The sequence below is a fragment of the Zeus faber genome (assembly GCF_960531495.2).
Source record: "Zeus faber genome assembly, chromosome: 20".
Lineage (NCBI taxonomy): Eukaryota > Metazoa > Chordata > Actinopteri > Zeiformes > Zeidae > Zeus > Zeus faber.
In genome coordinates, this window is record NC_137207.1 from 11,330,769 (window position 1) to 11,358,062 (window position 27,294).

At 44.3% G+C, this 27,294-nt stretch overlaps 1 protein-coding gene across 1 annotated transcript; it reads right to left on the bottom strand.

The window, feature by feature from the left end:
• Positions 1-760: 760 nt before the first annotated feature.
• On the bottom strand, positions 761-26,840 carry llgl2 (LLGL scribble cell polarity complex component 2). The gene is given in 27 exon segments (XM_080021567.1): positions 761-2,181; positions 2,921-2,963; positions 3,550-3,597; positions 3,821-3,852; positions 3,970-4,120; positions 4,286-4,550; positions 5,146-5,312; positions 5,740-5,856; positions 6,075-6,159; positions 6,161-6,226; positions 6,785-6,932; positions 7,515-7,711; positions 7,818-7,913; positions 8,368-8,472; positions 8,643-8,796; positions 8,959-9,026; positions 9,813-10,024; positions 11,457-11,611; positions 11,860-11,914; positions 12,039-12,171; positions 12,282-12,444; positions 13,094-13,252; positions 13,825-13,940; positions 14,813-14,894; positions 15,766-15,863; positions 16,430-16,556; positions 26,575-26,840. Coding segments are annotated over 26 exon segments (3,000 nt in total). The 5' UTR covers positions 16,505-16,556; positions 26,575-26,840; the 3' UTR covers positions 761-2,171.
• Positions 26,841-27,294: the final 454 nt, after the last annotated feature.

Sequence of the window (27,294 nt, forward strand, 5' to 3'; positions counted from 1 at the left end):
GGGGAGCAGGAATTCCATCGCTGTGTTCAGGAATGCTTGAGCTGCTTCCAATTTCTACGAATAGGCAGTACATCGACAGTTTACTGAGCTTAACTGTTCTAAGGGGAGCCAATTATTTCTTAAAAGTAGGGCACATTCTGCCATTACGTCTCGGAGCGCAGTTTTGTACAGCGTAACATTTATGCAGCTTCCTCCACGCTGAGCTGGAATAATGCCCCCTTCACAGGGACAGTGTCGTGGAGCTGGCCCAGTCTCTCTATCGGGTCCTTAGAGAGCGCTCAGGTTCCAGCAAAGCCACTATGCCTAAAGCAATTAGAGGACAAAGCGCTGCGCTCCATAATGGATGATCAAAACTCTTGGCTGTTTGTGTATGACAACCGATCCCTCCTTTATCCACTTCACCGAAGACGAACCCGACGAGGGACACACTGCCCTTCGTTACGGCTCCCGTCCAGTTGAGAGCCTTCAAGGGACGCCAACAGTGAATTTCACAGTATAATCACACGGCTCCGAAATGAACGGGTTGGAGTTAAATTATGTCTTTCAATTTCAGTGATTATATATCATAAATGCTTTGATTTCTTGATGACTTTGCTGTGCTGTGAAACTGAGTAGGACTTTTATGCAGCAGCATCTGTAGCACAGCTAGTTTTTTGTTTTTTTTGTTTGTTTGTTTGTTTTGTTTTTTTTAAATGGGAACTGGTTTGGAAAAAAGAAAACCACATAGTTTCGTAGAAATCATGACAAACAACAATTCTTGTGAAAGACATGTAATAATTATCCAGCAGGAAATGTAGTGTGAAGGTACAAATCAAATAATCATAACAAAAACCAAAGAATTAGGGTTCTTAAACTTAATCATTCACTACAAAAATATATTTCTAGGCCACAAATGCTAAAGTTCCCAGCATTTTTTTTCTGAGACAGTACCAAAATATTTCCTTGTGAGATCAGACTAAATAGCAGCCAACCCCTAGTTAAAATAGACCCACTGTTAAACACACAGGTACAGATTCATATACATATATATTAAAACATTTCACTAAGATATCTTAAAATTACATTCCTAAATTACATTATTCATTGCTGGTATAAAAAAAACAAAAAACGATTTACATTAAAAAAAAAATTAAAAGCCCCATAAAAAGTCATTTTCCCTACAAAAATTAAAAATAAAAATTACAGCACTGCTCTCTCCATGGAGGTGGAGGAGTACCTGTGGCAGGATACAAGCTTGTTGCAACAAGATAACAGGACGGGAAAAGGCGGCGAGGGGTGTGAGATTAATCCTACTGTCGCTTTAAAATTTACAAACCAAAAATGATAATGCTGGCAATGTCAGTGTGGTTCAAATAAATGGGAACAAAATAAAAAAAAATAAAGCTTCTCTCGTCACTCGTTTCTTTCTTTCATTTCTTCTGTTGCTATGGGACGTTAGTGAAACCCCGCCCCCCCCCCTTCCCTCGGACTCTCAAAACATCTGCAAATCGAGCGAGTCATATCGATCACAAAATAGGCACAGATCACTGCGAGAGATTAAGTTACAAAGCGTCGCTGAACAACATAGAAATAACAGCCTCCTCTATGTTATCCTTCCCCTTTTTCCTCTGTCCACCGGGTGGGGTGGGGTAGCGGGGTGCAGCATCAGACAGGTGATTGATTGGCAAAAGGGTTCTGCAGGCCAGGGCAAAAACAAACACGAAACAAATCAAAAAAGGCTGGAGGACAAACAGTGGCTTGGAGTTAAATGGGAGAGTTCTTGTCTCCAGAGCTGAGAGTTGCTGGCAGAGTGCTGGCGGGATGGTCGTTTGTGCCATGACCGCGTGTGATTAAGCCATCGTTGGGAATGTGCTTTGGGTGATTCGGCCGTGGTGCCTTGGTCGCGCGGAGGGTGGAGGTTACAGTGGCGGGTCTCGCGAGGCACAGGCGGTCCCGCTCCGCCTCTGCGCCTCTCTCAAACGGCATCCGTAGCGAGCTACTGACAGGAGCTCTTTGGCGGCGCGCTACTGGAGGGGTCGGGGGTCAGTAGTGGTACGGATCGCAGTGTTTTGGGGTTTTTTTTGGGCCGCGGTCCAGGGGTCCAGCAGGAGACGAACGATGCTGCTGCTGCCGCCGCCGCCGCCGCCGTCAGACTTCAGTGGCCCGCGGGAAACTCCAGCTACGAGGGACAGCTAGCTCAGGCTTCAGAGAGGAGACAAAAGAAAGACATAATGAGTAATTCCTCTTGAATTGGAAGTTTGTGTCTATGGATTACATACCAAAAAGAACAAAAAAATAAATAAATACATCTTTGAGGATGGAGCTGTCGTGATCATAACATATTAGATGACGACCTATTAGAAGGGCAACTGATGGAAATGCACCGGATTCAAATTGTATCTATTGCAAAATTGGAACATTGGTTTAAATTCACCCCTAAATTCGAATGGAAACATATTATAAGCTCTAACTTGGAAAGTATTTCACCAAAGCTAGTCAATTCCCAACTCTGCCCAACACTTTTCCTCCAGCTGAAGAGCTTACGAACACAATATTGACAAGACTATAAACTAGAGTCTCAACGGCCCATTTGCCTTCAGATTAAAAAAGCCAGACCATTGAATGTTTAGATTAGATTCAACTAATTGCACAGAGTACAAGTACGGAGGCAACGAAATACATTTCCCTGCATTTTGCCATCCTAGTAAGGGATGTATGTAGGAGCAGTGAGCTGCCATGTAGCGACGCCCAAGGAGCAGTGGGGGGGGGGTTAAGTGTCTTGCTCAAGGACACATCTGCATGCTACCAGCGGGAGCCAGGGATCGAGCCGGCAATTTTCCAATTACTAGACGACCCACTCTACCTCCTGAGCCACTGCCCCCATGGCAACCTGGAATAATCAGACAGAGTAGCACACTGAAGAACTGCCGCCGATACTTACATGGGTTCTGCTTCTAGCGACTTCTGGATCTCCTGGAGTACCTCTGCAAAGACGCAAATCACCCTCCTGAGTAAGTTGTTCGGCAGGATGGCTAAACGTTTTGTATTTTGTAATAATAAGTGAACGAATTGTATTGAATTTAACTGCAGGCTGTCAAAATCATGCAAAAATGGTAGGACAGGGTCAGTAAAGGCTGCCGAAAAAAAACAAAAAAACAAAAAACCGAAACAAAACTTGACATGGTGTTAAGGAGAGGCAGCTACATCACAAAGACTTTCGAGGACAATTTTTAAACCTAAACCTTATTTTTTTTTTAAGATCACTGGGATTCTGATCGGCATCAGAATCTTTTATATCGACCCGGTGATGAGGTTTTAACCAACCTCAGCCGACCGCCGCGCACAGGGGGCAACCGCACCCGCGGAGGAACGTGGTCGCGATTGCCCCGTTGATTCTGATGCCGATCACTTGGCATGACTCCCAATGATCGACAAATACGGTCAAGTTTGAAAAAAGAAGAAGAAGAAAAAAAAAAAGGGCTAAAATAAATAAATAAAAAATAAAAAAAGAGGCTGTCTGAGTGGTTTCACACGATGGCTCTATTCTAGTCCTTCATGGCTCGTACTCACTCTCGTCATTCAGCAAAGCATGCTCCATAATGCGTCTAGCAGTGCTCTCTGGAACACACAGGCAGCAAGCGGTTCAGTACAGGCACAAACAGAACAAGGTGGGCGTGCATCAACACACACACACACACGGGTTAACTGTACATCAGCAGAAGCACGTCGCTTGAGGGACAAGTCAGCACCACATTCTGACAACGGAGCATCGTTTTAAGGCCTGGACACATGCGTTCTAGCACTTGATAAGTTAATTTAGGGGAGCGAGCGACAGATTCACCTGCGTCTTCCGCGTCATCTCTCCTGGCGTTCCTGGAATGACAGGAAGGACAAGGTCGGTAGGTTCACAGGGTAAAAAAAAAAAACCAAACAAACCAATCAGTAAACAAAACAACGCTGAGCACAGCCAGCCTCTGTGTGTGTGTTTACCCGTTGTCAAACGAAGCTCCGTCAGGCTGCGCTCTGCGCTGGGCGGAGGTGAGCGGATGGGGCGGGACCTCAACGAGCGATCGAGGCTCCACGATGTTGCGGGCGGACAGGGAGAAACGCTCAAACTCCGATGGGGAGATCAGGTAAAAGCCTGCGGGAGCAAAGACAGGACGTGGGTGGTGGCAGGACTCGCGCTGACTGGAAGAACTACGTTAAAGTGGTAATCCGTAAAATACTTTTGATGAAAACAAATCAGATTATTTATCCTATGTTTATTTGGCCGACATGACAAACAGCCCTTCAGAGATGCCCTCACCCTGTCCGTGCTTGGTGAAGACGCAGGAGGCGATACCGCTGACGTCCTCGCGGCGGATGCACGGGTACTGCACCTGCAACTTCACCGCCGGCAGCGACACCACGTGGAGGTCGCCCTGGTTCGTCAGGACGACCAGGCCGCTCTCGCCGTAGTCCTCCGATCGGCTGCTGCCGAACCACGCCACGCCCGCCCGCCGCACCCGCGACCCGTCGATGGCTGTCAGCTTCAGCTTCATCTTGGCGCTGACTTTCGGAAGCGTGAACACCTGGGGGGGGGGGGGGGGGGGGGTCGGTGGGTGAGTCATCGCAACATGTTGGGCTCATAACAGAGTAATCATACATCGAATGATCCGCTTGATTTGAAATGGATTTAGCCAGTTCTCGTTTTGGCCTGGCGTCTTGTGTGTGCGCGGCCAAAATAAACACAATCATGAAATATCATGGTCATTTCCCCCCACGCTATCATGATACAGGCTCACAAGAGTATTAGTAGTAGAGTAGTAGATAGAGAGAGAAGTCTGTCTGTTTACCCCCTTACCTACCATGTCCACCTATTAACACAATACAAATGATGTCGTATCTATTTCTAACATTGGTTGGAATTCCCCGGACATCTGGGTGGAAACTTATGATTGTAGAACCCTATTGATTTATTGACAAATGATCATGGTCGAATAATTGCGAAGCGACGATTCTGTAACAACAGCAGCTCTAGTATATACAGGGATATATTGGGGTGATAATGGTTTTTGCAATGCAACGCGAAATAATGAATCATGACCCCAGTATAGAGATCTCATTGCAGTATATCTATATATATTATGTGCACGTGACAGCACGGCAGAAAGTTTGTCGACGGACCTTAAACTGCTCCTCGGATATGACCAGCAGGTGGTGGGAGCCCTGCATCTCGGGGGAACGGGCCAGGTCGTGGGCCACCTCCAGGGGCTCAGGGAGAGGAGCTCCGTGGCCGTCCAGGACCACGATACCCACCACAGGGGCGCGGTGCATCAGCTGGATCTCCTTGGCTAGAGAGAGAGAGAGAGAGAGAGAGAGAGAGAGAGAGAGAGAGAGAGAGAGAGAGAGAGAGAGAGAGAGAGAGAGAGAGGAGAGAGAGAGAGAGAGAGAGAGAGAGAGAGAGAGAGAGAGAGAGAGAGAGAGAGAGAGAGAGAGAGAGAGAGAGAGAGAGAGAGAGGAGAGAGAGAGAGAGAGAGAGAGAGAGAGAGAGAGAGAGAGAGAGAGAGAGAGAGAGAGAGAGAGAGAGAGAGAGAGAGAGAGAGAAAATTATAAGAAAGAAAAGGAAGCACAGTTTATGGAAAGTGCAGAGTCCCTTTCTCCGAAGTTGTCCATTGTTTAAATGGGTGGAACACCAACACACTATTTTGATTTGTTGAAAAAAAACCAAAAAAAAAAACCATTGAAATACCTCCGATGTGTGACGTGTGTGTTTCTTACCGGGGTGTGCGGTGATGGCTTCATCAGCCCTGTGTTCCACAGGCGGGAGGCGGAGCATGTACGCAAAAACAGAGCCGCCATTGGTTCCTGCCCATAGGGAGGGGGTGTTATGAGAACCTAAAAGAGAAATTAAAACGTAAGTGGGCGGGTGACACGCACACACACACACACACACACACACACACACACACACACACACACACACACACACACACACACACACACACACACACACACACACACACACACACACACACACACACACACACACACTTTATCCCTGGGGAATATTGCAAACATGACCCAATCAGTAACAAAGCAATGCTGCAACTCACTGTCTGAGAGGAAGGTGTCGGCGAAGTAGAGCGTCCGCACGAGTCCCGTGAAAGAGTCGTCCGAGGAACGAGCTTCAATCTTCCTTCCTCTGCACTGGAGCCAGTTCCATCTCCGCCAGTTCGGCCTCCAGACGAGCATTGGCCTCCTGAAGCTGTCCAGACAGCAAGACGAGGACAACGGTTATAATAAGAAGCCTGTTTGGCAGAGTATCATCTGAATCCTATTCAGATGATAGAGATATTAATGAAATTTTAATTGAATGAGATTTTCTTGGATTCCTCTCTACAGGCAAGCATCAAAGTATTAAGAGAGTTGGGATTAGGAACTTCACTTTAAACAGGGCATATTTTTCACATGTTGGTCTAGATATTAATCCTCTTTATCCCTTCTCCTTGCCAATAACCCATTTTTTTTTTTTTTTTTTATATCAACCTGTATCTCAGGATAGACCTTGATACGACACAGAAAAATACACCTGGACTTGACTGAGTTACTGGTCAAATACTGCTTTAATTAATCTCCGTTTTCCTTTACCTATTGCAGATAAGATGGGGACGTCTTGGATGTTATTCATTGCACAGCAGAAGGATAATAAAAATCATGATATATTTTCTCTTACTGTACGATCCCATATCTTTTGATCCAGTCCAACAATAACAAAAAGCTATTTTATTTCATCCTGAATTGAACTAGAGTTGAAAGGTACTACCTTGGCAGCATTGTTGACATGGTGCTTCCTGAGGGAGACCCGACTCCGTCGGATCCTCCTGAAGGACTGCCTGAGGGACTTCTTGATGCTCTTTACCCGGGACAGAGGCCCCTCCATAGCCAGCTGGTCACTGGGGTTTAGGGTGCACCTACACACAGGGAGAGCGGACAAGGAGACAGTTTGAGTCAGACAGAAAGAAATGAAAAGCTCATGGGACACAACTTTGCAGTAAAATGTTTACTTTTAATAGCTATTAGTTTTGGAATTGGCCTTTCCAAGCACCGGTGAAACCATTATCAGACGATGAAATTCTTTGTATTGATTAATCTGAATGTCTGGATGTATACGGGATAGACACAAGGGAAATTACATATTTTTTTCTGTTATTATTTACGCATGACATTTACTAAATGGTTTCTTAAGTGCCAGCTAAAAGTATGGGATAAAAATCCAACATGGGATTTTTTTTTTTTTAAACAAAATTACAATTACATTTTAACTAAATACAGATTACAGATACAGAAAGCGTATGTATGTAACTTAAGATTTGAGAAGTAGGCACATGCTTTATTTAGATTGCTCAAAGGCCAAGAATAGCCCATTGTGATCATGGGATTTAATTTATAGAACTGCGTCAACTGAAAAAGAATTGTGCAATACAATTGTGGAATACATTCTCAGCCTCAACTGCTTAACATTGTAATAAAAGTCTCAAAAGCGGCATTCTTACTTGACGAGTACACTGTTCCTTTGCTGGTAGTCATACAGTCCGAAGCCGTGGCTGGTGCCGAATGCCACCAGCTTCCACTCGGAGTGCAGCATGAGGGCGGTGACCACGGCAGGGGGCTGACACTGCACCAGCGCAAATGGCTGGAAGCCCGGAGGAAACAGCACCGGCTCCTCTCGCACGTCCAGACGAGTGTGGCCCTAACCGGGAACATGGCAATCGGTCAGGGTGTTGGGGGGCGGCGGTTACTGGGTTGATCAATTTTTACACGAAACGTTTAAAGAGGCAGCTCGGAGGGAGGGTTACCTTCCAGCGGAACCCCTCCTGGCCCTGCAGCAGGTCCACCACTTTGGCTTCGACCGTCTGCTCTGCAGCCTCATCATTCAGCTCCAGCACCAGGATCTGGGAGGGGGAAAACACAAAGACAGGAGCTCAATACGTGATTCGATGTAGAGATATCCAACTCAAGATTCCTTTCACATTACTCAAAATTGCATGGGCTACTGTCTTCTTTTTAATAACAACAAACATTTTTATAGCAAGCACAACTCAAAGCGCTTTGCATTAATATATACAAACTGTAATAAAATAATTTAAAAAAATCAACATGGGCCTCTCTTTATTTATTTATTATCAAGAAATTCCTTCATTAAGGTAACTTTGATTATGTTACGCAATTGTTTATAAATTAATTTAAATATTAATCAGATAATATGTAAAAACTTAGGAATAAAAACAAACTGCAATTGAATATGTCAACGATATTGCTAAATATAATGGGTAATCTAAATTAAATATCTAATGTTCCAAACACAGTTACACCAACACCTGTAATAATAAATACTGCATGAAGCACCTGTCCAGCGGTGCCAGCCACGGTCAGGTAGCCGCTGTATTTACACAGGTGGATCTTCTGAACGCCCAGCCGGGGGTCGTCGCTGTACGGGTCGAAGCAGCCGACCTGGATGAGGTGAGAAAGCAGGAGGGATGCAGTGGAATACTCTGCCAGGAGTTTAATGTCTCACACACACACACACACACACACACACACACACACACACACACACACACACACACACACACACACACACACACACACACACACACACACACACACACACACACACACACCTTTTTGAAAGGAGGCCACTCTCCCTCGCTACCCTGGTTCATGTTGTCGTTTGGGTCGGCGTCTGTGTGAAACACGTTGGCCGTGCTCAGCTTGTACATGGGATACAGACAAACTCCAGAGGCGTCCCAGAACCGCACAGTGCCGTCCTCGTGCCTTTTGACACAAATACAGACAATATATTGTGTTTGGCACACTTGACACGGACAAATGTGTTTGAATATCAATACAGGAACTAATCAAAATATTGTGTAAAAATAAATAAATAAACGAGTCCTTTTTATTCCTAACACAAACAAGGACTGTGACTCTTTTTACCCCGTGAGCAGCAGGTCTCTCTGAGGAGGGTCTTGGGCCAGGTTCTGGCCTCCCGTTATGGGCCACCGCTGCAGGGAGAGAGGAATCCGGAGAGGAAGGGAAATGAAAGTTTAACATTAATCCCTGCCATAATGCCATCTGGCCAACAGGACGGCAAAAGGAATGTCTATATTTAGGATTAACCGGCAAACCATATGTTAGGAACATGTAGCCTGGAGAGTTTGTCTTTATTTATCTACTTCTTAACTCTACTAACTTAACATTCCATCGTGAAAAGGAGTAGAGAACGTGGGTAGGGAAGGTTAGGAAGGGTGATGAAAACGTATCGTCGTATGTTCTACAAATATAATATTTTTCTGATTTCTACATATTTTTTTCTTCCTACTTTTTTTTTTACTATTATTTTGCACAGCCTTTGCAGTTGCACTTTTATCATTTCATTGCACTGTACCTGAATGTCTGACTGCATCTGACAAATAAGGAATCGTTAATTTAATGGAAATATACTGTATAGTTCATTTTTGAAATATAATATTGTTAACAAAATTTTATCTAATGATTCTGCAGATGGTGGAGACAGACAGGCTTTTGTAAACACAGTCCTCCGTTGCTTGGTCATTGCCAAGATGGCTACTACTTGCTGGAATAGTAGAGTAACTTTTCCATTGGACATCTGTCTCATGTGTTCCAGGTAATAGTCATAAATCATGGGTATTTCCAGCCAAAAAAAACATAGTAGCGGTATTAGGTTTAATTTGAATTGTAAGAGGCCACAAGAGCAAATTACAATGTAAATAAAGAAAAATACCATTGTTTCGGGTGTATGGTAATGGAAAAACTACAGGCGGCTCTACCTTTTTGGAGTAGTGCGTGCTCTGCAGCTCTCCGGCAGCGAGGATTCTCTCCCATAGCTTGAGGGGGATGGCGGAGACGTGATGGGAGCAGGTGATGGCCGAGCTGTGCAGCGGCACCAAGTACGGTGTCTGGATGGCGGGCCAGCCTTCCGTCTGCAGATCAATCACCACCAGCTCCTCCTCCACCAGCACCACCAGCGCACTGGGATCACCTGGATAAACAGACAGATTGAGCACGCTATGAGCGTCGGGTGATATATCTAGGAACATTTAAATCACAGTGAACCATTGACACATTGCTGGAAAAAACAATAGTTATAATTCATCTTAATTCAAGAGCTATTTTGGAATGTCTTAAAAACTATAATTTTCAGTTTCCTAAATGAGGCCCATGGATATTACCTCCTCTTAACATTGAGCCAGTTAAACCTGTAATGAAAACAGACAAATAGCAATTGTTTTGGTCCAACTCCAATCATCTGGCACGATTCTGGATCTATGTGAGTCTGTCCGCGTTATTCCTGATTCATCTATCTATCTATTTATTTCTTTTTTATACCAGTATTCCACTGGAAGATACGCTCTGGGATCATTTTGTCCATTTTCTTGAGAAGTCTCATTCTGGTTAACATCACTACTCTCATAATAAAAATGTAAGCCAGTTTAAGCCAGTGTTTCTAGTCATTTCATAATACAATTCCTTAAGCGAAAGCTCAGACTTTGCTATTACTGTATACTGAGTGGTCGCCTCGAGCCAAGAGCATGTGAATCGTTCCTTTAAAAAAAAAAAAAGATGAGGAAATATTACGATTTCAAATTATATGAAGATAGGATTTCATGTTCGACCAATGGGCCAGTGTTCGATGGAGATGAGTACATCACTGCTTTGACAGACAGAAAGTCACAACCAGTTTATATACTTTCTGCTCACAACTTGAAACTGAGAAACACAGAGGGAACACTGATATGAACACATCTGATTATTGATAAACGCTGTCAAGGACTGACTTTGTGATGGATGCCAATCATCAATTTATGACATTGTCTTGGCATCTGATATATTATCAACGTAATGCTTGAAGCTTGGAGTGTTTTGCATCAAGTTTTTCCAGGAAGTAATCGCATTGTTTGATATTGGAAAACAAACTATTGTAAGGAACAATATTTGTTTCCACTCCATTATCAACACTGTTGATCACATTTCCCTGACTGTATAACACTGTCACTGTCATCAAAGCCTCCGATAACAATACTCAGCAGAGAGTATTTTGTTAGAATATATTCAGAAATATTATGTTTATAGATTATAGTATATATTTTTATATTTATATATTATAAGCATTTTTAGTCAAAGTGTTTGCGTGAGATTGGTTCTTAATTTGTATAGTATTGTTGATGCGGTTTTTTTGGTTGTCCATGTGTGTGTAAATATATGCTGTGAAATAAATACATTTACGATTGTGAATATTGAAATTGTCAAATAAAAATTGTACGAACAAGCCAAACAAAAAGCCACTGCGTATGTCTTTTCTGGATGTGAATATTAACATGATGACATCCGCTTCAGAAATGCAGCCAACAGAGTGTATGTTTGCAGAAGAAGGTGGGTCATTTGGTTTGGGGTGTTTCTGTGTGTAACCCTACCTGAATGCTGCGGCCCTTCTCTGATGACGAAGAAGTCGATGATCCGGGAAGTGAAGTCCAAGGCCACGTGCGTCTTGCTGTGGATGACGCTGATGCAATGCCGGTCCCCGTAGCTCGCCCTGGGCATGCCGCCGCTGAACAGCAGGAAGGGAGGCCTGAGTGGACAGGGGACGCGCGCACACGCACACGCACACGCACACACACACACACACACACACACACACACACACACACACACACACAGTTCAGCTCTATTTGCAGAGAGATTAATGTGTAACAAAAGAACACCCAAAACGCCTCGGGAAAATAAATGTTCCATTACCACTACTAAGTAAGTACGTTTTTTGCAGTTATAATTATGTTATTACCATAAGTTCTATTATACAATTCTAAATAGCCTTACCCTTCCACTGTAGGTAGTTGGACAATTTTGGAAATGGCCTTGCAGGGGAAGTGTCCTAGGAGAGGGGAAAGGTGAACAGCGATCAAATTTAACGTTATTTAACAGGTGATAAATAATGATAAATGATAAATGTTTGGTGTAAATGTTAATTGTCTAAATGTATAGCGCTCCATCCTCACCATAAGGAATATCTGACTTCTCCTCCTCATCCTTGGGAAACTCTACGCCGACGGTCCATCTGCAGTAGCTGCCGTCGCTGTGGGAGCTGAGGATGTGGCTGCCGTCCTCAGTCCACCACACACTCTCCAGTTGCTGGAGAAACCAAACACGGTTCAGCAGTCAGGCAGAGAGAAACTCAGGAGCCAAAAGGAAATACAAAAACGTGACAATTGGGACGGCGTCCATTAGGGGGGAAGCGGTACCTGCGTGGCGAGGATGTGCTGGATGGCCTGCTGCCTCTCCAGGTCCCAGATGACCATGAGGCCTCGCCCGTAGCCGATCACCACCTGGTTGGGGTTGACCGGGTTCTCCTGCAGGGCCTCCACATGCTCCAGGTTCCTACGGCCAATATAGTCATCTGGCACGCTGACGAGGAAAGGAATCGGAAGAGGCTTGCTGATATTATCATTGAATCAAAATGGGTAAATGCAGCACATGGGGTTGGTTGCTATTGTGAAATTGCGCGTAACGTCAAACTGTAAATGACTCATCTCTTATAGTTGTTGCATAGTTGTTTTTTTTTAACCCCCTACATTATTTTTTCCATGAATCATAGCTTCCTTATTGATATAAGTAATGTTTTGTCTCGGATGATTCAAGTTGGTTATTTCCATCCAATGTTCGAAAACGCCAAAACTCCTCTTCACATGAGAATGTCAGTGAGTCAACTCAATCGTCTTTATTTCTGGAACCCCATTGCCCAATAAAACCACGGCCGGGTCTGCAGTCATTTGTGTGTGGGAGAGGGGCAAAGTCAGAAAATAAATGAATACACATTTGCAGATGTTTAGAAGACAAATGGTTAGCCGTGTTTATTACAGGTGGACCATCAGGGTGTTCAAAATCAAAGAGAATCTCCAAGTGGCTGCATTTGTAACTCGAGATATCCATCTGCTAGGTTTTTATTTTTTATTTTCGGGGCACACTTTCCTTCCAACCCTTAACGTCTATGCACCAAGTCAAGACACCGGGCGAGTCTGAGTTGCTGCACTGAAAAACATGGTGGCCTACAGACCTGTTAGCAACTTGGTCCAGGCTGATGTTCCTCTCCTCCAGCTCGCGGAAGCCGGGGACTTCCACGATGAAGACGTGTCCTCCTTCCGTCCCCAGCAGCAGCAGCTCTCCTGAGGAGTGGGCAAGCACCGCCGTCACCCTGGTCACACTGGGGGGAGCACTGAGGGGCAGAAACATTGGAAATTTGACCTATACTGAGCATGGTAGCTGCAGTATGGATTCCTCTGCCGCTTTTCTATCAAATCTCTCTCTAAATGGAGTTTTGCATTGACTTAGAAAATGTCTCTGGATAACAACGACCTGGTTAAGGCTTTGCTCAGCAAGAACATTCCCACAGACTGCTGACTATCAGTTTTATAAATTAAACAATAAATGCAACTTTGATAAGAGAAATGTTAACGTGATGCTGAAATTAAGCACTCTGCAAACAATTTCTGTTAGTAAAGAGACATTCAGTTCTACGATTGTTTCATTTCCCAACAGATTAGCAACTTGAAGAGTCATTTCAGATTTTGCAGTAACATTTATATTGTAGTAGTTGATATCATAGATGAAATACCTTTAAAAGCGCTGGTGGTAAAATTAGGTCAACCAAAATCCAATGGGGAAAAATATTGGAGGACACATAGGTGAGGATGTCTAAAAGATGCTAACTTAGTTCTTGGGTTTTAGGACTACAATCTCTAAGAGTATTGCATGGAAGCAGACGGCTTTGCAAAGAGAGCGCTGTACCCTGGGGGTCCGGTGAGTGTGAAGCGTCCTATCTCCAGCAGCTCAGAGACTCCCTTGTGGGCCCTGAGAGTCCACATGTGCAGACTGTTGTCATCGAGCAGGGTCACCAGCTCAACCTGGGCATTAGGACGTGGATAGCAAACTGGTCAGGTTGACAAAAAAAAACCCAGAACAACAAATAATACGGAAGCAATGATTCAGTGACATACAGAACAACACGTTTTTGATGGTAGACATTCACTGAAATTATTAGGACACCAAAACTAGCTTTATGAAAAAAATAAATGAAACTATAATTCCATAAAATTCATTCATTCATTCAATCATTAAATACTTTTTACAACTACTACTACTACTACGACTACTACTAATAATAATAAACTTTATTTGTAGAGCAGAAAGCTACAAAAGCAAAGCCCGCAATGCAAAAAGCATTGAGAAAGTAGAATAATAAAATAATGAAAAGAATGAAATAAATTAGAAACAGAGTAATAATAAGCGTTCCTCAGAAATGTATTTTCTTATTTCAATGGAGTTTTGGATTTAACTGTCATGACCCACAAAATGCACAAAATAACCTACAGTATGTGCCTACAGAATGTACAGTATATTACTTTTAAAGTTATCGGAAAATAAATCACAGCTCCCCATGTATGGTACAGTGAGCTGTGCTGCATCAAAAAGCACAGACCTCCTCCACATGGATGTCTATTGTCTGTATCATGCATGGCTTCAGATATTGGTATATGTATATGGTATATGATATCAGGCCAAAAAAGGGTCTGTGGCAGATCCAACTGCCACACTCCACCCAAGTGGCGTTTTCAGGGCCCACTGATCCTGGGCCCAATTACCTAGACCTAAAACAGGTGTGGCTGCTAGAACCACACCATCCCCACACCACACAGTATTAGAGAACATCCCCCAACAGATTTTTCGATGAACAAAAAAATGTTTATGGCATAAAAGAAAACAAAAAATTTCTCACTTGGTGTGGAAGGAAGTGCACTTGTGTGACCGCAGCGTTCTCATCGTGGAGGCCGATGAACTCCACACCTGGTGCACCGTATCTGACCAATGGTCAAGGACTGTCATGACACATGAGACGAGCCACAACACGAACAAGAGAAACTTTAATCCATACATACTTCACAGCATGTGTGTGTTTCCGTTGTGTTGGCAAAGACAACAAAATAAAAACGTGTCTTCTGTCATACCCTCAAAGCACACATAGTTGTGGATGTAGACTTGAGAGCTTTTAGATTTATCATCTGGGCTAAAAAAAGAAGAACACAAGGCAGGTACGTTTATTGCGGCATCGCCTCAAGCATGTTACCTCTGTAATACTTTATTCACTTGGTGTTATTTTACGTCAGAACAATCTCCCTCATTGTGTGAATGGAAGTGTCCGGAGGAGAGAAGGCACCGAGGTTATCACAACCACTGTGTGTTTAGGTCAATGGACAGAGTGTACTGACTGGCTCCACTGTAATGTCAATGAGCATAATTGTGTGAAAGGACACACACACACACACACACACACACACACACACACACACACACACACACACACACACACACACACACACACACACACACACACACACACACACACACACACACACACACACACACACACACAGCATTGAGCAACAGCGTGGGAAAAAATAACCACCTTTCCCAGGTGGCCATGTGAGCAACAGATGAGGATTTAACCGAGCCACTCATTAGTGTGTCCTCCGTCAAGTTCAAACATGACATTCAGGCTTAAACACCCCCCCCCCCCCCCCCCCCCCGAAAAAAAACAAACAAAAAAAAAAAAAAACAAGAAAGAAAAACGAAAATAACTACTAAAATACTGCAGAGTTAAGACCCATGACCAGAACCAAGCTGAAAAAGAGGTATGTGACATGCACACAAGGTAGGAGAAGAGAAAGATACAGTTTGATGGCGCCGGAGCGGGTGCCGATGGCCAGCAGCTGCAGAGAAGGGCTGTAGCCAAGGGCGCTGGGCTGGTGGGGGAATCCATGCTCCACTGTCTGAAAGAAACCAGAGAGGAAGACAGCGTGGGAGAGAAACGGGTGAGACCTCATCGCTCAGACCACAGGAAATGGCACCACAGGAGCAGAGAGATGGGAGCAAAACAGGACAAGTAATGGAGTGGAGATGTGCAACTGGTTCGGGAAGTATTTCTCCCATGTGAACAATCGCCACAATACTACACACACATATTTGTGTGACACATATTTGTGTGTGTGTGTGTGTGTGAGATGTATTTCATGTATTTCAGGATGATGCAATAACATCATTTATCTGAAAAAAAAATTCACATAGCCAGTGAGTCATTACCAATAGTTAAACTTTGCTCCTGAGAAATCCTGTTATTGCGTCAGTCAAGTGTTTGAACAGACTGGCCCATGCTAGTTAGTTATACTGCATAACATCCCTGGCGTTATGAATCTTAGATGGATTTATTTTACAATCGCAATTGTTAAGGAAAGAAGAGAATCAGCGTATATATAGTATATACAGCCACAGATAGACACATTGTGTTAGCGGAGACTGTGCTCTGTTTTTGTTGACAAGCACAGCGGCTTGACCTCACCTTGTTGAACTGGAAGAGTTCCTGTTTGAGCCGATCTCTCTGGGACTCCTGGCCATGTCTCCTGAACCTCTTCATCCTCACTCAGCACCAGCCTGCAGCCTGGGGAGGGAGGCAGCACCACTACACCCTGAACCAGGGGACAGGAGGAAGGGGAGGAGAAGACAGATCGGAATCAGTAACCAGGAAAAATATATCTTGTGATGCACATAACATTCTGGGGGCTGTAGTAGACTCAGTGTGGCCGGCATTTATAAACTAAATAATACACTATCTAATAATTTTGACAGTTTGTTAAAAGGTTATGGTCCAATTATGTTTGTACGTCCCAAGATCCCCCAGTGAGAGTCGACTCAACCTCATGATCCAATGCAGTCCGTGCATCCACTCCAATCCATCCGCTTCCCTCCCCCATGTTATGTGTGTCACAAAACACTGTTCCCGTCACAAACTTCCAATAGAGCTCAACAGTGAATTTTCGGAAGTGAAAACCGCGTATTCTGAATCGAGGTTTTGATCACTAGCCATAATGCCGTAACCATCCAAGGTAGACTCACGACGAGCTACAAGATTGTGAAACGATGCAATATGCTCCTGTAGAAGCCACAAGTCTGTATGATATCAACCATCTTTTAAGAAAAACATGTTTTATTCCCAATGTCATGGAGAATCGTGAAACCCATTCTCCACTTCTACAATTTGTTTTGACTTTCGATTTTAAGGTCACGATTCGATTTAAACATTTTTTTCCCCAGCACTGACGGCTATGCCACTGTTAGACTATCGAGTCTTGATTTGTGAAGAAAAACACTTGTTTGTTTCTCAATAAGTTACTTTTATTTGAATAATAATTATAAATAATAATAAAAATACTTGAATATTTAAACAACACCCCTAAACAGTTAAGAGCGTTATCAAAAGTAGACCCTCAAAAAATAAACAGTTGAACATCTACCACGCATTGTGACTCATTGAGTCACAATGTCCCCTGCCATTGAGAACTAGGGATGCCACGGTGAGAATTTTTCCCATCGGTTAATAAACTCATGAGAACACCGGTATTACTGGTAACACCTGACATTTTACGCTTGTGCCTTTGACACCAAATCCTCCGCCATCGTCTTGTGGAACCCTAAGGCCTTGAGCCTTCTATCTCTCCTTACTCTCCCCCCGTGATAAGTGAAATCTCACTCCCCTGGACTGTGCTGTTGTACCTTGGCCTTTTTCCCGTTTTCCAATTTTCTTTTTGCTCCGAATCAAAATGTTTTATGGTCACAAATCATCTCGTAGTTGGTTGGCTTGGTTGCAGACTTAAAATTCTTTATAGAAGGACTTTCTAAAACGTCAACGGAGTAAATATATTGGAAATTCACTTCCGGAACTGGAGTCTTTCAAAAATTGGGCTGTTGAGCTCTATGGCATTTCACTGAAGAACATCTACCTTCATGGTAGGGCCATGCAATATGACGATATAATGTATATTGCAAGATGATAGAGAAATAACTATCACGTACATACACACATTTTTTTAACCGTTTCTATTGCGGTGTCGCAAATCAGCGGCAGAACTACTTCACGGCAACATTCTACGCCATATGCTTTACTTAATCTGCACGTGGGAGCAAGTGTAACCATACATGGAGAAACGCGGCGCTTCGGAAATTACACACGGACCAGTCACAGACCTGCCAACCTTGGGAAAATATTTTAGGAACCACAATAGTGTAACAGGGACTCTCCGTGGTGTTTGAGTTACTGCAGCTTAATTACTCAATCAGTTATTCACACCCTTGTTATAACCACCAGTTATCAAGTTTTTACATCGCTATGTCTGTCAAAAAGTCATCGGCAGTAATCTCCTATGACCACGATGCACTCGTGGATATAAAAAAAAAATTCCCTGGAAGAACAACTTTGGGACATTTTTATCTGCGGATCCAGAGTGGCCGGTGGAGATTCCACACGCCAACACGATCAACAAGGACAATAACTTCAATGCAGTCGCTGTTCAAAGGGTGGGCCGATGGAGGAAGCACAGCAGTAAACGAGGCGGCATTCGGATCAGAAAGAGGTCGCAACCTTCGCCTCCACCTCTGCCCAGCGTCCTCCTTGCCAATGTGCATTCCCTGGGGAACAAGATAGATGACTTTCGAGCAAGGATTACATTCCAAAGGGATACGAGGAACTGTTTCGTCCTCTGCCTGATGGAGACATGGCTGAACCCGCTTGTGCCAGACCAGGCCATACGTCCAGCTGGGGCCTTCTCTGTGTCCCATGCCGACAGGTTGGAGGAGTCAGGGAACTCCAAGGGTGGAGGCATCTGCCTCATGAAATACAAAAGCTGGTGTAACCCCAACAACATAAAGACTCTCTACCACTCCTGCTCACCGAACCTGGAACAGTTGACCATCTCATGCCATCCATCGTACCTCCCCCTATTCCACACAGTCATCATCACAGCAGTTTATATTTCACCTCAAGCGGACACCGGCAAAGCACTATCGGACCTGTATGATGTGTTGTGCGGACTTCAAAACAAACATCCTGACGCGGCTGTGGTGGTGGCTGGGGAATTGAACAGGGCGAACCTTAAAACAGTTCTGCCTAATTTCCACCAACACATCACATGTGCCACAAGGGGAGAAAGAACTTTGAACCACTGTTATACACCCTACAAGAACCCATACAAGACCCATCCATGTCTCGCTCCCCATTTTCGGGAAATCGGACCAAGCCCCCATCTTGTTACCTCCGGTTTACAGGCCATGCATCGTACGTGGAAAGTTAGTGACGAAGGACGTAAAGCGGGTCTGGACAATCAGAGGCTGCGCTTCAGGATGCGATGAGTGACGTTGACTCTGACATGTTCCCGTCAAGTTCCAGTGACGTCAGCCAGTTTACAGAAGTAGCTATGAGTTTGAGTTCAAGTTCAAGAGATTATTTGTCACATACATATGGCCATACATATATGCGGTGAAATGTCATGACACCCGGTGATTAGGCACAATAAGCTCTATAAGCTCTAAAAATACTAAAATGTGTGTAATCGACACAAGGTGCTCACGCAGGCAAGTCGTGCGCCACAATCGCAATTCTGGGTTCTATAATTATATAATATAATTGTCTGTGTTGTCTTAAATATACATTTAAATCCTCCAAAATAAAACTTACCTAAACTTACTTCCAGCACTTAGCTCACAGAGTAGAAGTCCTGTCAATTAAAATATCAACGGCCAAGTTTTATAGCTACGTTAGCAGACAGCATTATTCCCAGGGTGAAAGTTTGAATATTTCCGAAGCAGAAACATGGTTCGATAAATCCATCTGCGGCACTCTGAATGCTCGCACAGCCGCTTACAAGGAAGGTCTTGAATCAGATAATATATCTGACACTGATGTTGACACACACACACACCTGCACTTCAGCAAACAAAGCTTAAGGCGAGAAAAAACGAAACAAAAAAAAACACCATCCTTTGTTAACAGCATTCTTTAAAGTGTGTTGATAAAAACAGTCATGTTTCATCGCTAAACATCAACTTGTGAAAGGATATCTCAAATTTAATGATGACACCATTTGTGGATTATTACAACATTTGCCCATCTTCTACCGCGCCGCGACAACATAAAGTGAGGGTGACGACCGAACCGATCCCGAGCTGCTCTTTGTTTGCCGATCTTGTTTTAGTTCAAGGTTTCAGTGAATGAAAGTCTGCAAATAAGTTGGATTTTGATGTATATGTTGCTTATTTTGCCTCTCCTGTGAGTTTGAGAGCCCAAAAAAGCGCCGTTATCAAGATACGATATTTCCTACATCAGGATAGAAGATTTTGGCCATTTCGCATAGCCCTATTTCATCAAAGTGAAAGGTGAAATACTGGCACAAAGATTACCCCTTCAACCCTACCAGTCTTCTCCATTACAGCATAATGGACCATAGGATTAAAGAAAAACAATAATAATGAATTAAAAACTGTCCCTGGCAACATGAACAAGGAAATAATGCTTGAGTCAAGGTAAAGACTTCCAAACCATGGACGTTCAGTTCAAGTTGCCGACCTTGTGTGTGTGTGCCGTCACTTGACAAGCGACGGAGGACCCGACTGTAGAATTATGGTTGTCATCGGCCTTGTTATGGCTTACACACACACTTTGCCTTTCCTTGTGGGCATAGATCTTTTCAGACAAGGGTCAAGGGTCATAAGTCCACACGCACACGCACACACACACACACACACACACACACACACACACACACACACCAAGATGGTTTCCATAGAAGCCACTTCAGAGAAGGAAACCAAAAAGACACAGGGAAGGGGGAAGGGGTTGACAGAGAAAGGAAAAAGCCTTGGATTCTTTCGTTCATCTTTCGTTCATCAATAACCTTTAGGAACTCGGCATATGGGAATAGATTTACACTCATTTGCTGTGAATACAAATTTTGACCCCCCGCAAACAGCAGCATCTTTGAAAAAAGTGTCTCAGGAAACTCCCTCTTATAAGGGGAAAAGGTTAAAAAAAAAAAATAATTTTGACGGCCCGTCAGTAGCACTGTCTCTCTGCTCAAACCGTGCTCCAAGCCCGGGCCCTCAAAAGTTAGCAAGCTCTCTCTCCACAAGTGACACTAAGGAATGCCAACCTCAAATGCGGCTAAGAAGCAAAACTATGCCTCGGTTTAGCTTCTAAAGCTTCAGTATAAACAAGACAAGGGTGAATAGCGGGGGAAAAAATAATAATCATAGTACAGCCAGACCTACAATCCATATATGTCCTAAATCCATGACACGTCCCAAGCTATGAGTCACTATTTTTCCATCTTTGGCAACTTCATTTGTCTCGGTCAAAATCGAGACATAGTTCTGCTCTTAGCCTGATATCAGCAGTGCACTGCTTACTCACTGGCGAGACGGCTCACACACACTTCCCATTAAAGCAGAGAAAGAGAAATGCTGGACTGCAATTATAAAAATAAAAACAGTAGAAATGGTCAGTTCTTGATAAGTCTCTTGTGTTAGAAACCTGTACGGCAGTCTAGGGTTTTCTGAGCTATCGTTCTTTTGACAAGCGGTATCTTGGATGTTTGACCAAATTAACCTTGAGATCACCATGAAGCCCCTGTTGATGCAGAACAACAACTTGACAACAGTGCAGCCAGCATTGATTGTCACCGTGAATCTTATCCTAATTGTGGGGCAATTGTAAAAGCTGTATGTTGAAGAAGGTAATGAGCCTGTAGTTTTTAAGGCCCCGTATGTGTGTATTTTACAATAGGCAGCAGAGCAGAAAGCTGTAAGCCCACGCTAACAATGGCAGGGTGGGAGGTCCGCTTCACACACCAAGGATGACTGCTGGCGAGTCTTGGGTCTACAAGTGGAATTTGCTGATGGAAAGTCAAGACAGCAACACAGTACACAGACGTAAACATGGATATGAGCATGCAAGCAAATGTCGCCCATTTAAACCTTTCCGTGAAAGAGCATGACATCAGCTTCTCTTTTCTCAGTGCAGTGCAAATTCTCTCCCTCGGCTTTAGACACCCTCAGCGTACACTCTACATGTACGAGAGGATTAATTGTGGGCTTTCAAATAATTTAACAGACATTCGGGTGCAGCTTAACTGGTCATTAAATGCACCGAATTGTTACTTCCAGACCAGCTCCTAAAATGTGACCTCAGCCTCCAAGGAACATCACAATTAGACGCAACCAGAGTAATGCTTAATGCTGTCACTTGTGACATCTGGATTATCCCCCTCCTCGGTTTGGCATTTTGGTCGAGGAGTGTAGCGCCGGCCGTTGAGCCACAGTTGTGGCCAATGAGTAAAGCGAAAAAGATTCAGTAATTGAATATTCATTATACTAAGATTACTAGCAAAACAGGCAACAGGAATTCCTTGACCTCTCCGTGAGCTTTACACAATGTAGCACAGTGCAATAAGGAAGTTGTATTTAACGTTCTCTACAGAGGTCAGAACACAGATCTGATGGCTGGCTTTCCTGTTGCAGGCAGAAGTTTCAAAGTTTTGCTCAAGGGCACTTTGAAAGAGATTAAAAAATGCTCGGCAGGGGCCAAATCATGTTTAACAATTGAGAAGCCAGTTGCTATCAAATCAGCGAAGAAAATTCTAATCCAAGTGATATTATGTGCCCCTTCTGAAAATGTATTTGAGTGATTCACTGTTGTTTTTGACCGTTTAACAGTTCAATTCTTCAAATGCATGCAATAGGTCCAACACACAGCTGTGTTGCTTTCTTACGCATGGGAGAATCGTCAAAGATTAACATTTTTACAGTGAGACAGGTTTGACGGGACATCATGTGTCTGGCATGTCAATGAACATGTAGACTTGGTTTTACCCTTGCAAGTATGTGTAAAATGTTACCAACATGACAAGGCAGTCCAAATAAATAACTCTTCCCTTAATCTTGAGTCAATCAGGAGGAAAACATTCATAGCAGTTCTGAAGTAACAGATTTAACTGTCCTGTTTGAGCTGAATGTTTAACAATGACGCAGCATAAACACTTCAGTTAACAATCTATAGATTTCAGCACGTTGGCAGCGAAGGGCGATGAACTCTGGTTGGGAAATGTAGCCAGGGTAGACTTTTCAGGTCAACTTCAGGAGAACAGATCCAAATGCGGTATCAAACACAATAGCCGGTTTGTACAAAACTCAATGCAATCACAATCTGAGCCATTACAAAGGATAGAGCCAGTTACGTGCTCCTTAATCTCAATGTTTTCCATTGGAAATTTCCAAAAGTTCCCTTCTTTTTAATTGGTCCCTTCTCTGCTTGCAAAAAGCCACTCTGATAAGTTGCTGCCATGAAGTGACGTCATCAAATTCCCAGAATATCAACTGAACCATCTAAGTTGAGAAGGCAGTCAATGGAGGGAAGAAAAAAAAAAAAAAATCATGAACATGCTGGGACACGGCAACAAGCTAAAAAGGAGGAAACCAGCACAACAGAGCTGGAGAGGGGATTCTGACGCTCAACAGCATAGTTAACATACTCCCTTGAGAGTCAGAATGTATGGCTTACAAGCCAGGCATCCAAAATATTGTCATTGTGGTCTTATGCAATCGGCAGCTATGTCAGCACTTGCTGAACTGAGAGTTGCAATACAAATCAGCCCCTCCTAACAAGGAGAGGCTTCTTGAGGTTAAAGTTTCACAGTTAATGTCGTCAAGTGCTATGGTGCCTACAAGAACCAAATCCAGTAATCACCATATTCAAAGACACAGGATGTTTTGATCGCACACCAAAAACCTTGACATGGGAACGCACCCAATCCCTTCCCTCCCAATCTAATGCTATTTTACAACGCGGATGCCGCCTCATATTAAAAACGGACTTCTATATTCAATCATCATGGGCGCAGTCTGTGACACCTCGGTGCAAAACTGCAACCGGTCATATACCGGCTATTCTTAGTGAGTGTGATGATGACGCTCATACTCTTCATCAAGGATATGCCATGTTTGTTGCTTCATATCAGGACACTTTGGATAGTGGGTGAGAGGGCGGGTAGTCAGGGGGGGGTCTCAGAATTTATGTCCAGCCATGAAGTGGACACTTCATGGCTGGACTCTGCCGCACTCCAGTCGTGCGGCAAAGTCTGAATCGCGGAATGACTTACATAAACGTTCTTTCTTTTCCAGGCACTGATAGATCAGAGGCCAGAGTGGTTCTAATGGTGATGGGACTACAGGGATGCTCCTCTTCTGAGCCTTCCCTTAACACAACAGAAATGAGATCTTGTCAGTTGAGGGTGTGGCATGCAGGATGTCTCCCCGAGTCTCACCCTCTCTTTCCTGTAATCAGAACCAGTGAGCAAGTGAGAAATGGTGGTGGGGGTGGGGTGGGGGGGGTATGTGTCTAGGAGCCAACCATTTATGCTGATGTTCTTAGCTCATCACTGACAGGGGACGAAACACATTTACTTTGGTCCTTAGCCATTAGGTGACTTCACAGACAAGTGTCATAACAAAAAGTTATGACACAATATCCCATCGAATAAAAAAATAAAAAATAAAAAATAAAAATAAAATCTGACCATCTTTCTTTCTTTATACATCCAGCAATGTCCAGGCAATTGCTGACAACATAAAATCAGACCAACTTCCTTGGACGTTCATTAGATTAGACAAAAAACGGACAATTTAAGAGGATCTACTTCCGACCCCCGCCCCCCTCTCAGTGGCTCATTAACAATAATGAGGCACCGCATGATAGTCGCTTCCAACATGAGCAAACATGAAACGCTAAGCAAGGGGAGCTGCTTCCACAAAAATATTTTGTTTTGAAATGTTGACATGCAAGGACGAGCGCTTGGACATTCTGCCACCTGTCCAGGGCTGGCCACGTCAAGCTTCTAATTCAAATTACAGTTGGGAAAAAAAAAATGAATTAAATAATTGTTTTGAAAGCTTTGGCAATCAAAATGCTCGTGAGACATAGCATGGATTTGAAAACCAGTGCTTAAAGAATTTCCCAGGTTTACAACATTGTTTCCAAAGCTGAAACAAGTCTGTAAATAAGTAGGGCTGGACATTTCCACTTTTTTTTTTTTTTTTTTATACCAGATTTGTTACCTTGACTACTGGTTCATAAACAATACATTTGTTGCGACCAGGAATACAGAGTTAAGTCATACCTTCATTTTAAATTAAAACCCTTCGACCTAGATTTAAAATACATAAAACAAAACAACAGAGTTAGTCTGAAAGGCTTATATGTACACAACTTTTAGTCATGCCTTATTGACGTTTAAGTGACTAGGGGCATCAAATTGTTTTGTTGAATTCGCAAAGAATGTCAGGCAACGCCACAGAAGTTCTGAATAGTGAGAGTACAAATAAGCCTAACCCATTGCCAGCTTTGATACGATGTTGACTGATCAAGACAAAGATGGAGCTGGGCCTACTTTCGGGAGGTGTGTTTTATTTTGCCCCCATGGCAGTTCCAGGTGGACCGTGCAGGTGGAACGGCAGTAAAAGTGCTGAGAACAAAGGGCTTTTTGTGAAGGCCGAGCGTTGCCTCGGCGCAGGTGGAAGGGAGGACAGTGCCCGAACTGTCCTTCACGGGCAACCTTCGCCATACGGTGGGGGCGGGGCTCTTTTTGTTCGCTCGTTTTCTTGGCGTACGCGGGAGACATTTTGGACGTGTTCAGGCGGGAGCTGAAGTGGACATGCTGCGGTCCATTCCGCAGACAGCACCTCTGTGACACGGGCCCACGCCTCACGCCCGCTGTGAAAAGGGGGCCCATCGGCGTTTCTTCATTCTTTCGCTTCCAAACAACTCAACACTGAGAGCGGGTGCATCCACTGGTCAACATGATCGTAACCCTCGTCCGAGACGCTTTGCTTTTTATCGGGCAACTCCAGAATAGCAGGTGGATCCGGCCAGAGTGTGGACCCGGCCAGGGTCCCCCCCCCAAAAAAACCCCACCCCAAAACATACTTCCCCTCAGTGTTTCATCCACTGGGGTCTGAAGAATGGATGCTAAGTCAGTTCATTTCTTAATTTCTACCAAACAAGACCAACCGGTATGACAGTGGCACACACACACACACACACACACACACACACACACCCACACAAACTTTGTGAGGACCCAAAGGTCTTGACCTACACGCTGGACTGGGACGCACCTTGCTGCTTCCCTTCCCCAAAGTTGCACAACTATATTATTGTTTTTATATCAACAGATATACGCCGATCAGAGTGTAAAAGGCCCCGGTTTCACTGATATACCGATCACATTTTTTTGGGGGGGGGGGGGGTTTTGTTTGTTTGTTTGTTTTTTTTAGGACGTTTCTCCGCCCTTTAACTTAAGCCTAGCTAAACACCGGGGTAAAAATGAATGGAGTCGTTGGATTGGTTCGCTGCCGATAAGATAAGAGTGGACGAAGCGCCGAACTTCTGGGTGTGTTCAAAACATTAACTCGCAGCTAACGAACTGTTGGCCAACTAACTGGCAGTGCGGTGTCAGCTAGTTCACTGACGTTCGCTCGGGGTCTCTCTCTATGTTTCCGGTAGTAAACCCAGGGAAGGGGGAAACCGTTGCGCTAGCTAACCGCCTCGGCAACAGACACCTGTGGGCCCTCCGCCTCCTCTTCTTCCTCCCCCACACTACTCACCTGACGCGGAACGCTCGTCTTCCGGCAATACCCGACGTTTTCGGTCGCTGGTTCTTTAAAAAAAAAAAAAAGGACAACACACGCACAAATTCCCCCGCGGGCCGGCGTCCAACGTCTGGCCAGAGAAAGCGACTCCTCGGTGGGGGGGGGCGCCCTTGTTCGGAGACGTCGCGGGCGGCGTGTTCGCGGGCGGGCGGCCACCGTTCCGTCGTCCCCGGGGACCGCGCTTTACCGTCGCCTCGCAGCTGCAGCACGGCTCTCGGTCGCCTTCGTTCCGCCACTGCGGCAGCCGCGGTGTTTCCTGATCGGGGCGTCCGCAGGGCTGAGCTCACCGGCTGGGTAGCTCCTCCCTCGCCACCGCCCCCCGGTGGGGGCGGTGGGGGGGTGGGGAGAGCTTCTCATCACAAATACCAAAAAAAAAAAAAAAACAAGGCGTCAACGATGAAAGGCCTGCCCTCAACTTTTAAACGAACCCCTAGCCCGCCCCCCCAAAACATCATAATAATGAAAACAAATAATCTTTAGTTTACTAATAAATAAAGTATCCTCCATCGTGGTTCTCAATGTGTGGCCCGGGTACCCCGAGGGGTCCATTATTAAGAGGTCCCAGGGGGTCCCCAGCAAAATTATTAATGATGTATCTTCCCCATAAGTCCATTCACAGGACGTTAGTACTGTGATCTCCTTTTGCTCATTCTGTATAATCATTAAAATATATTT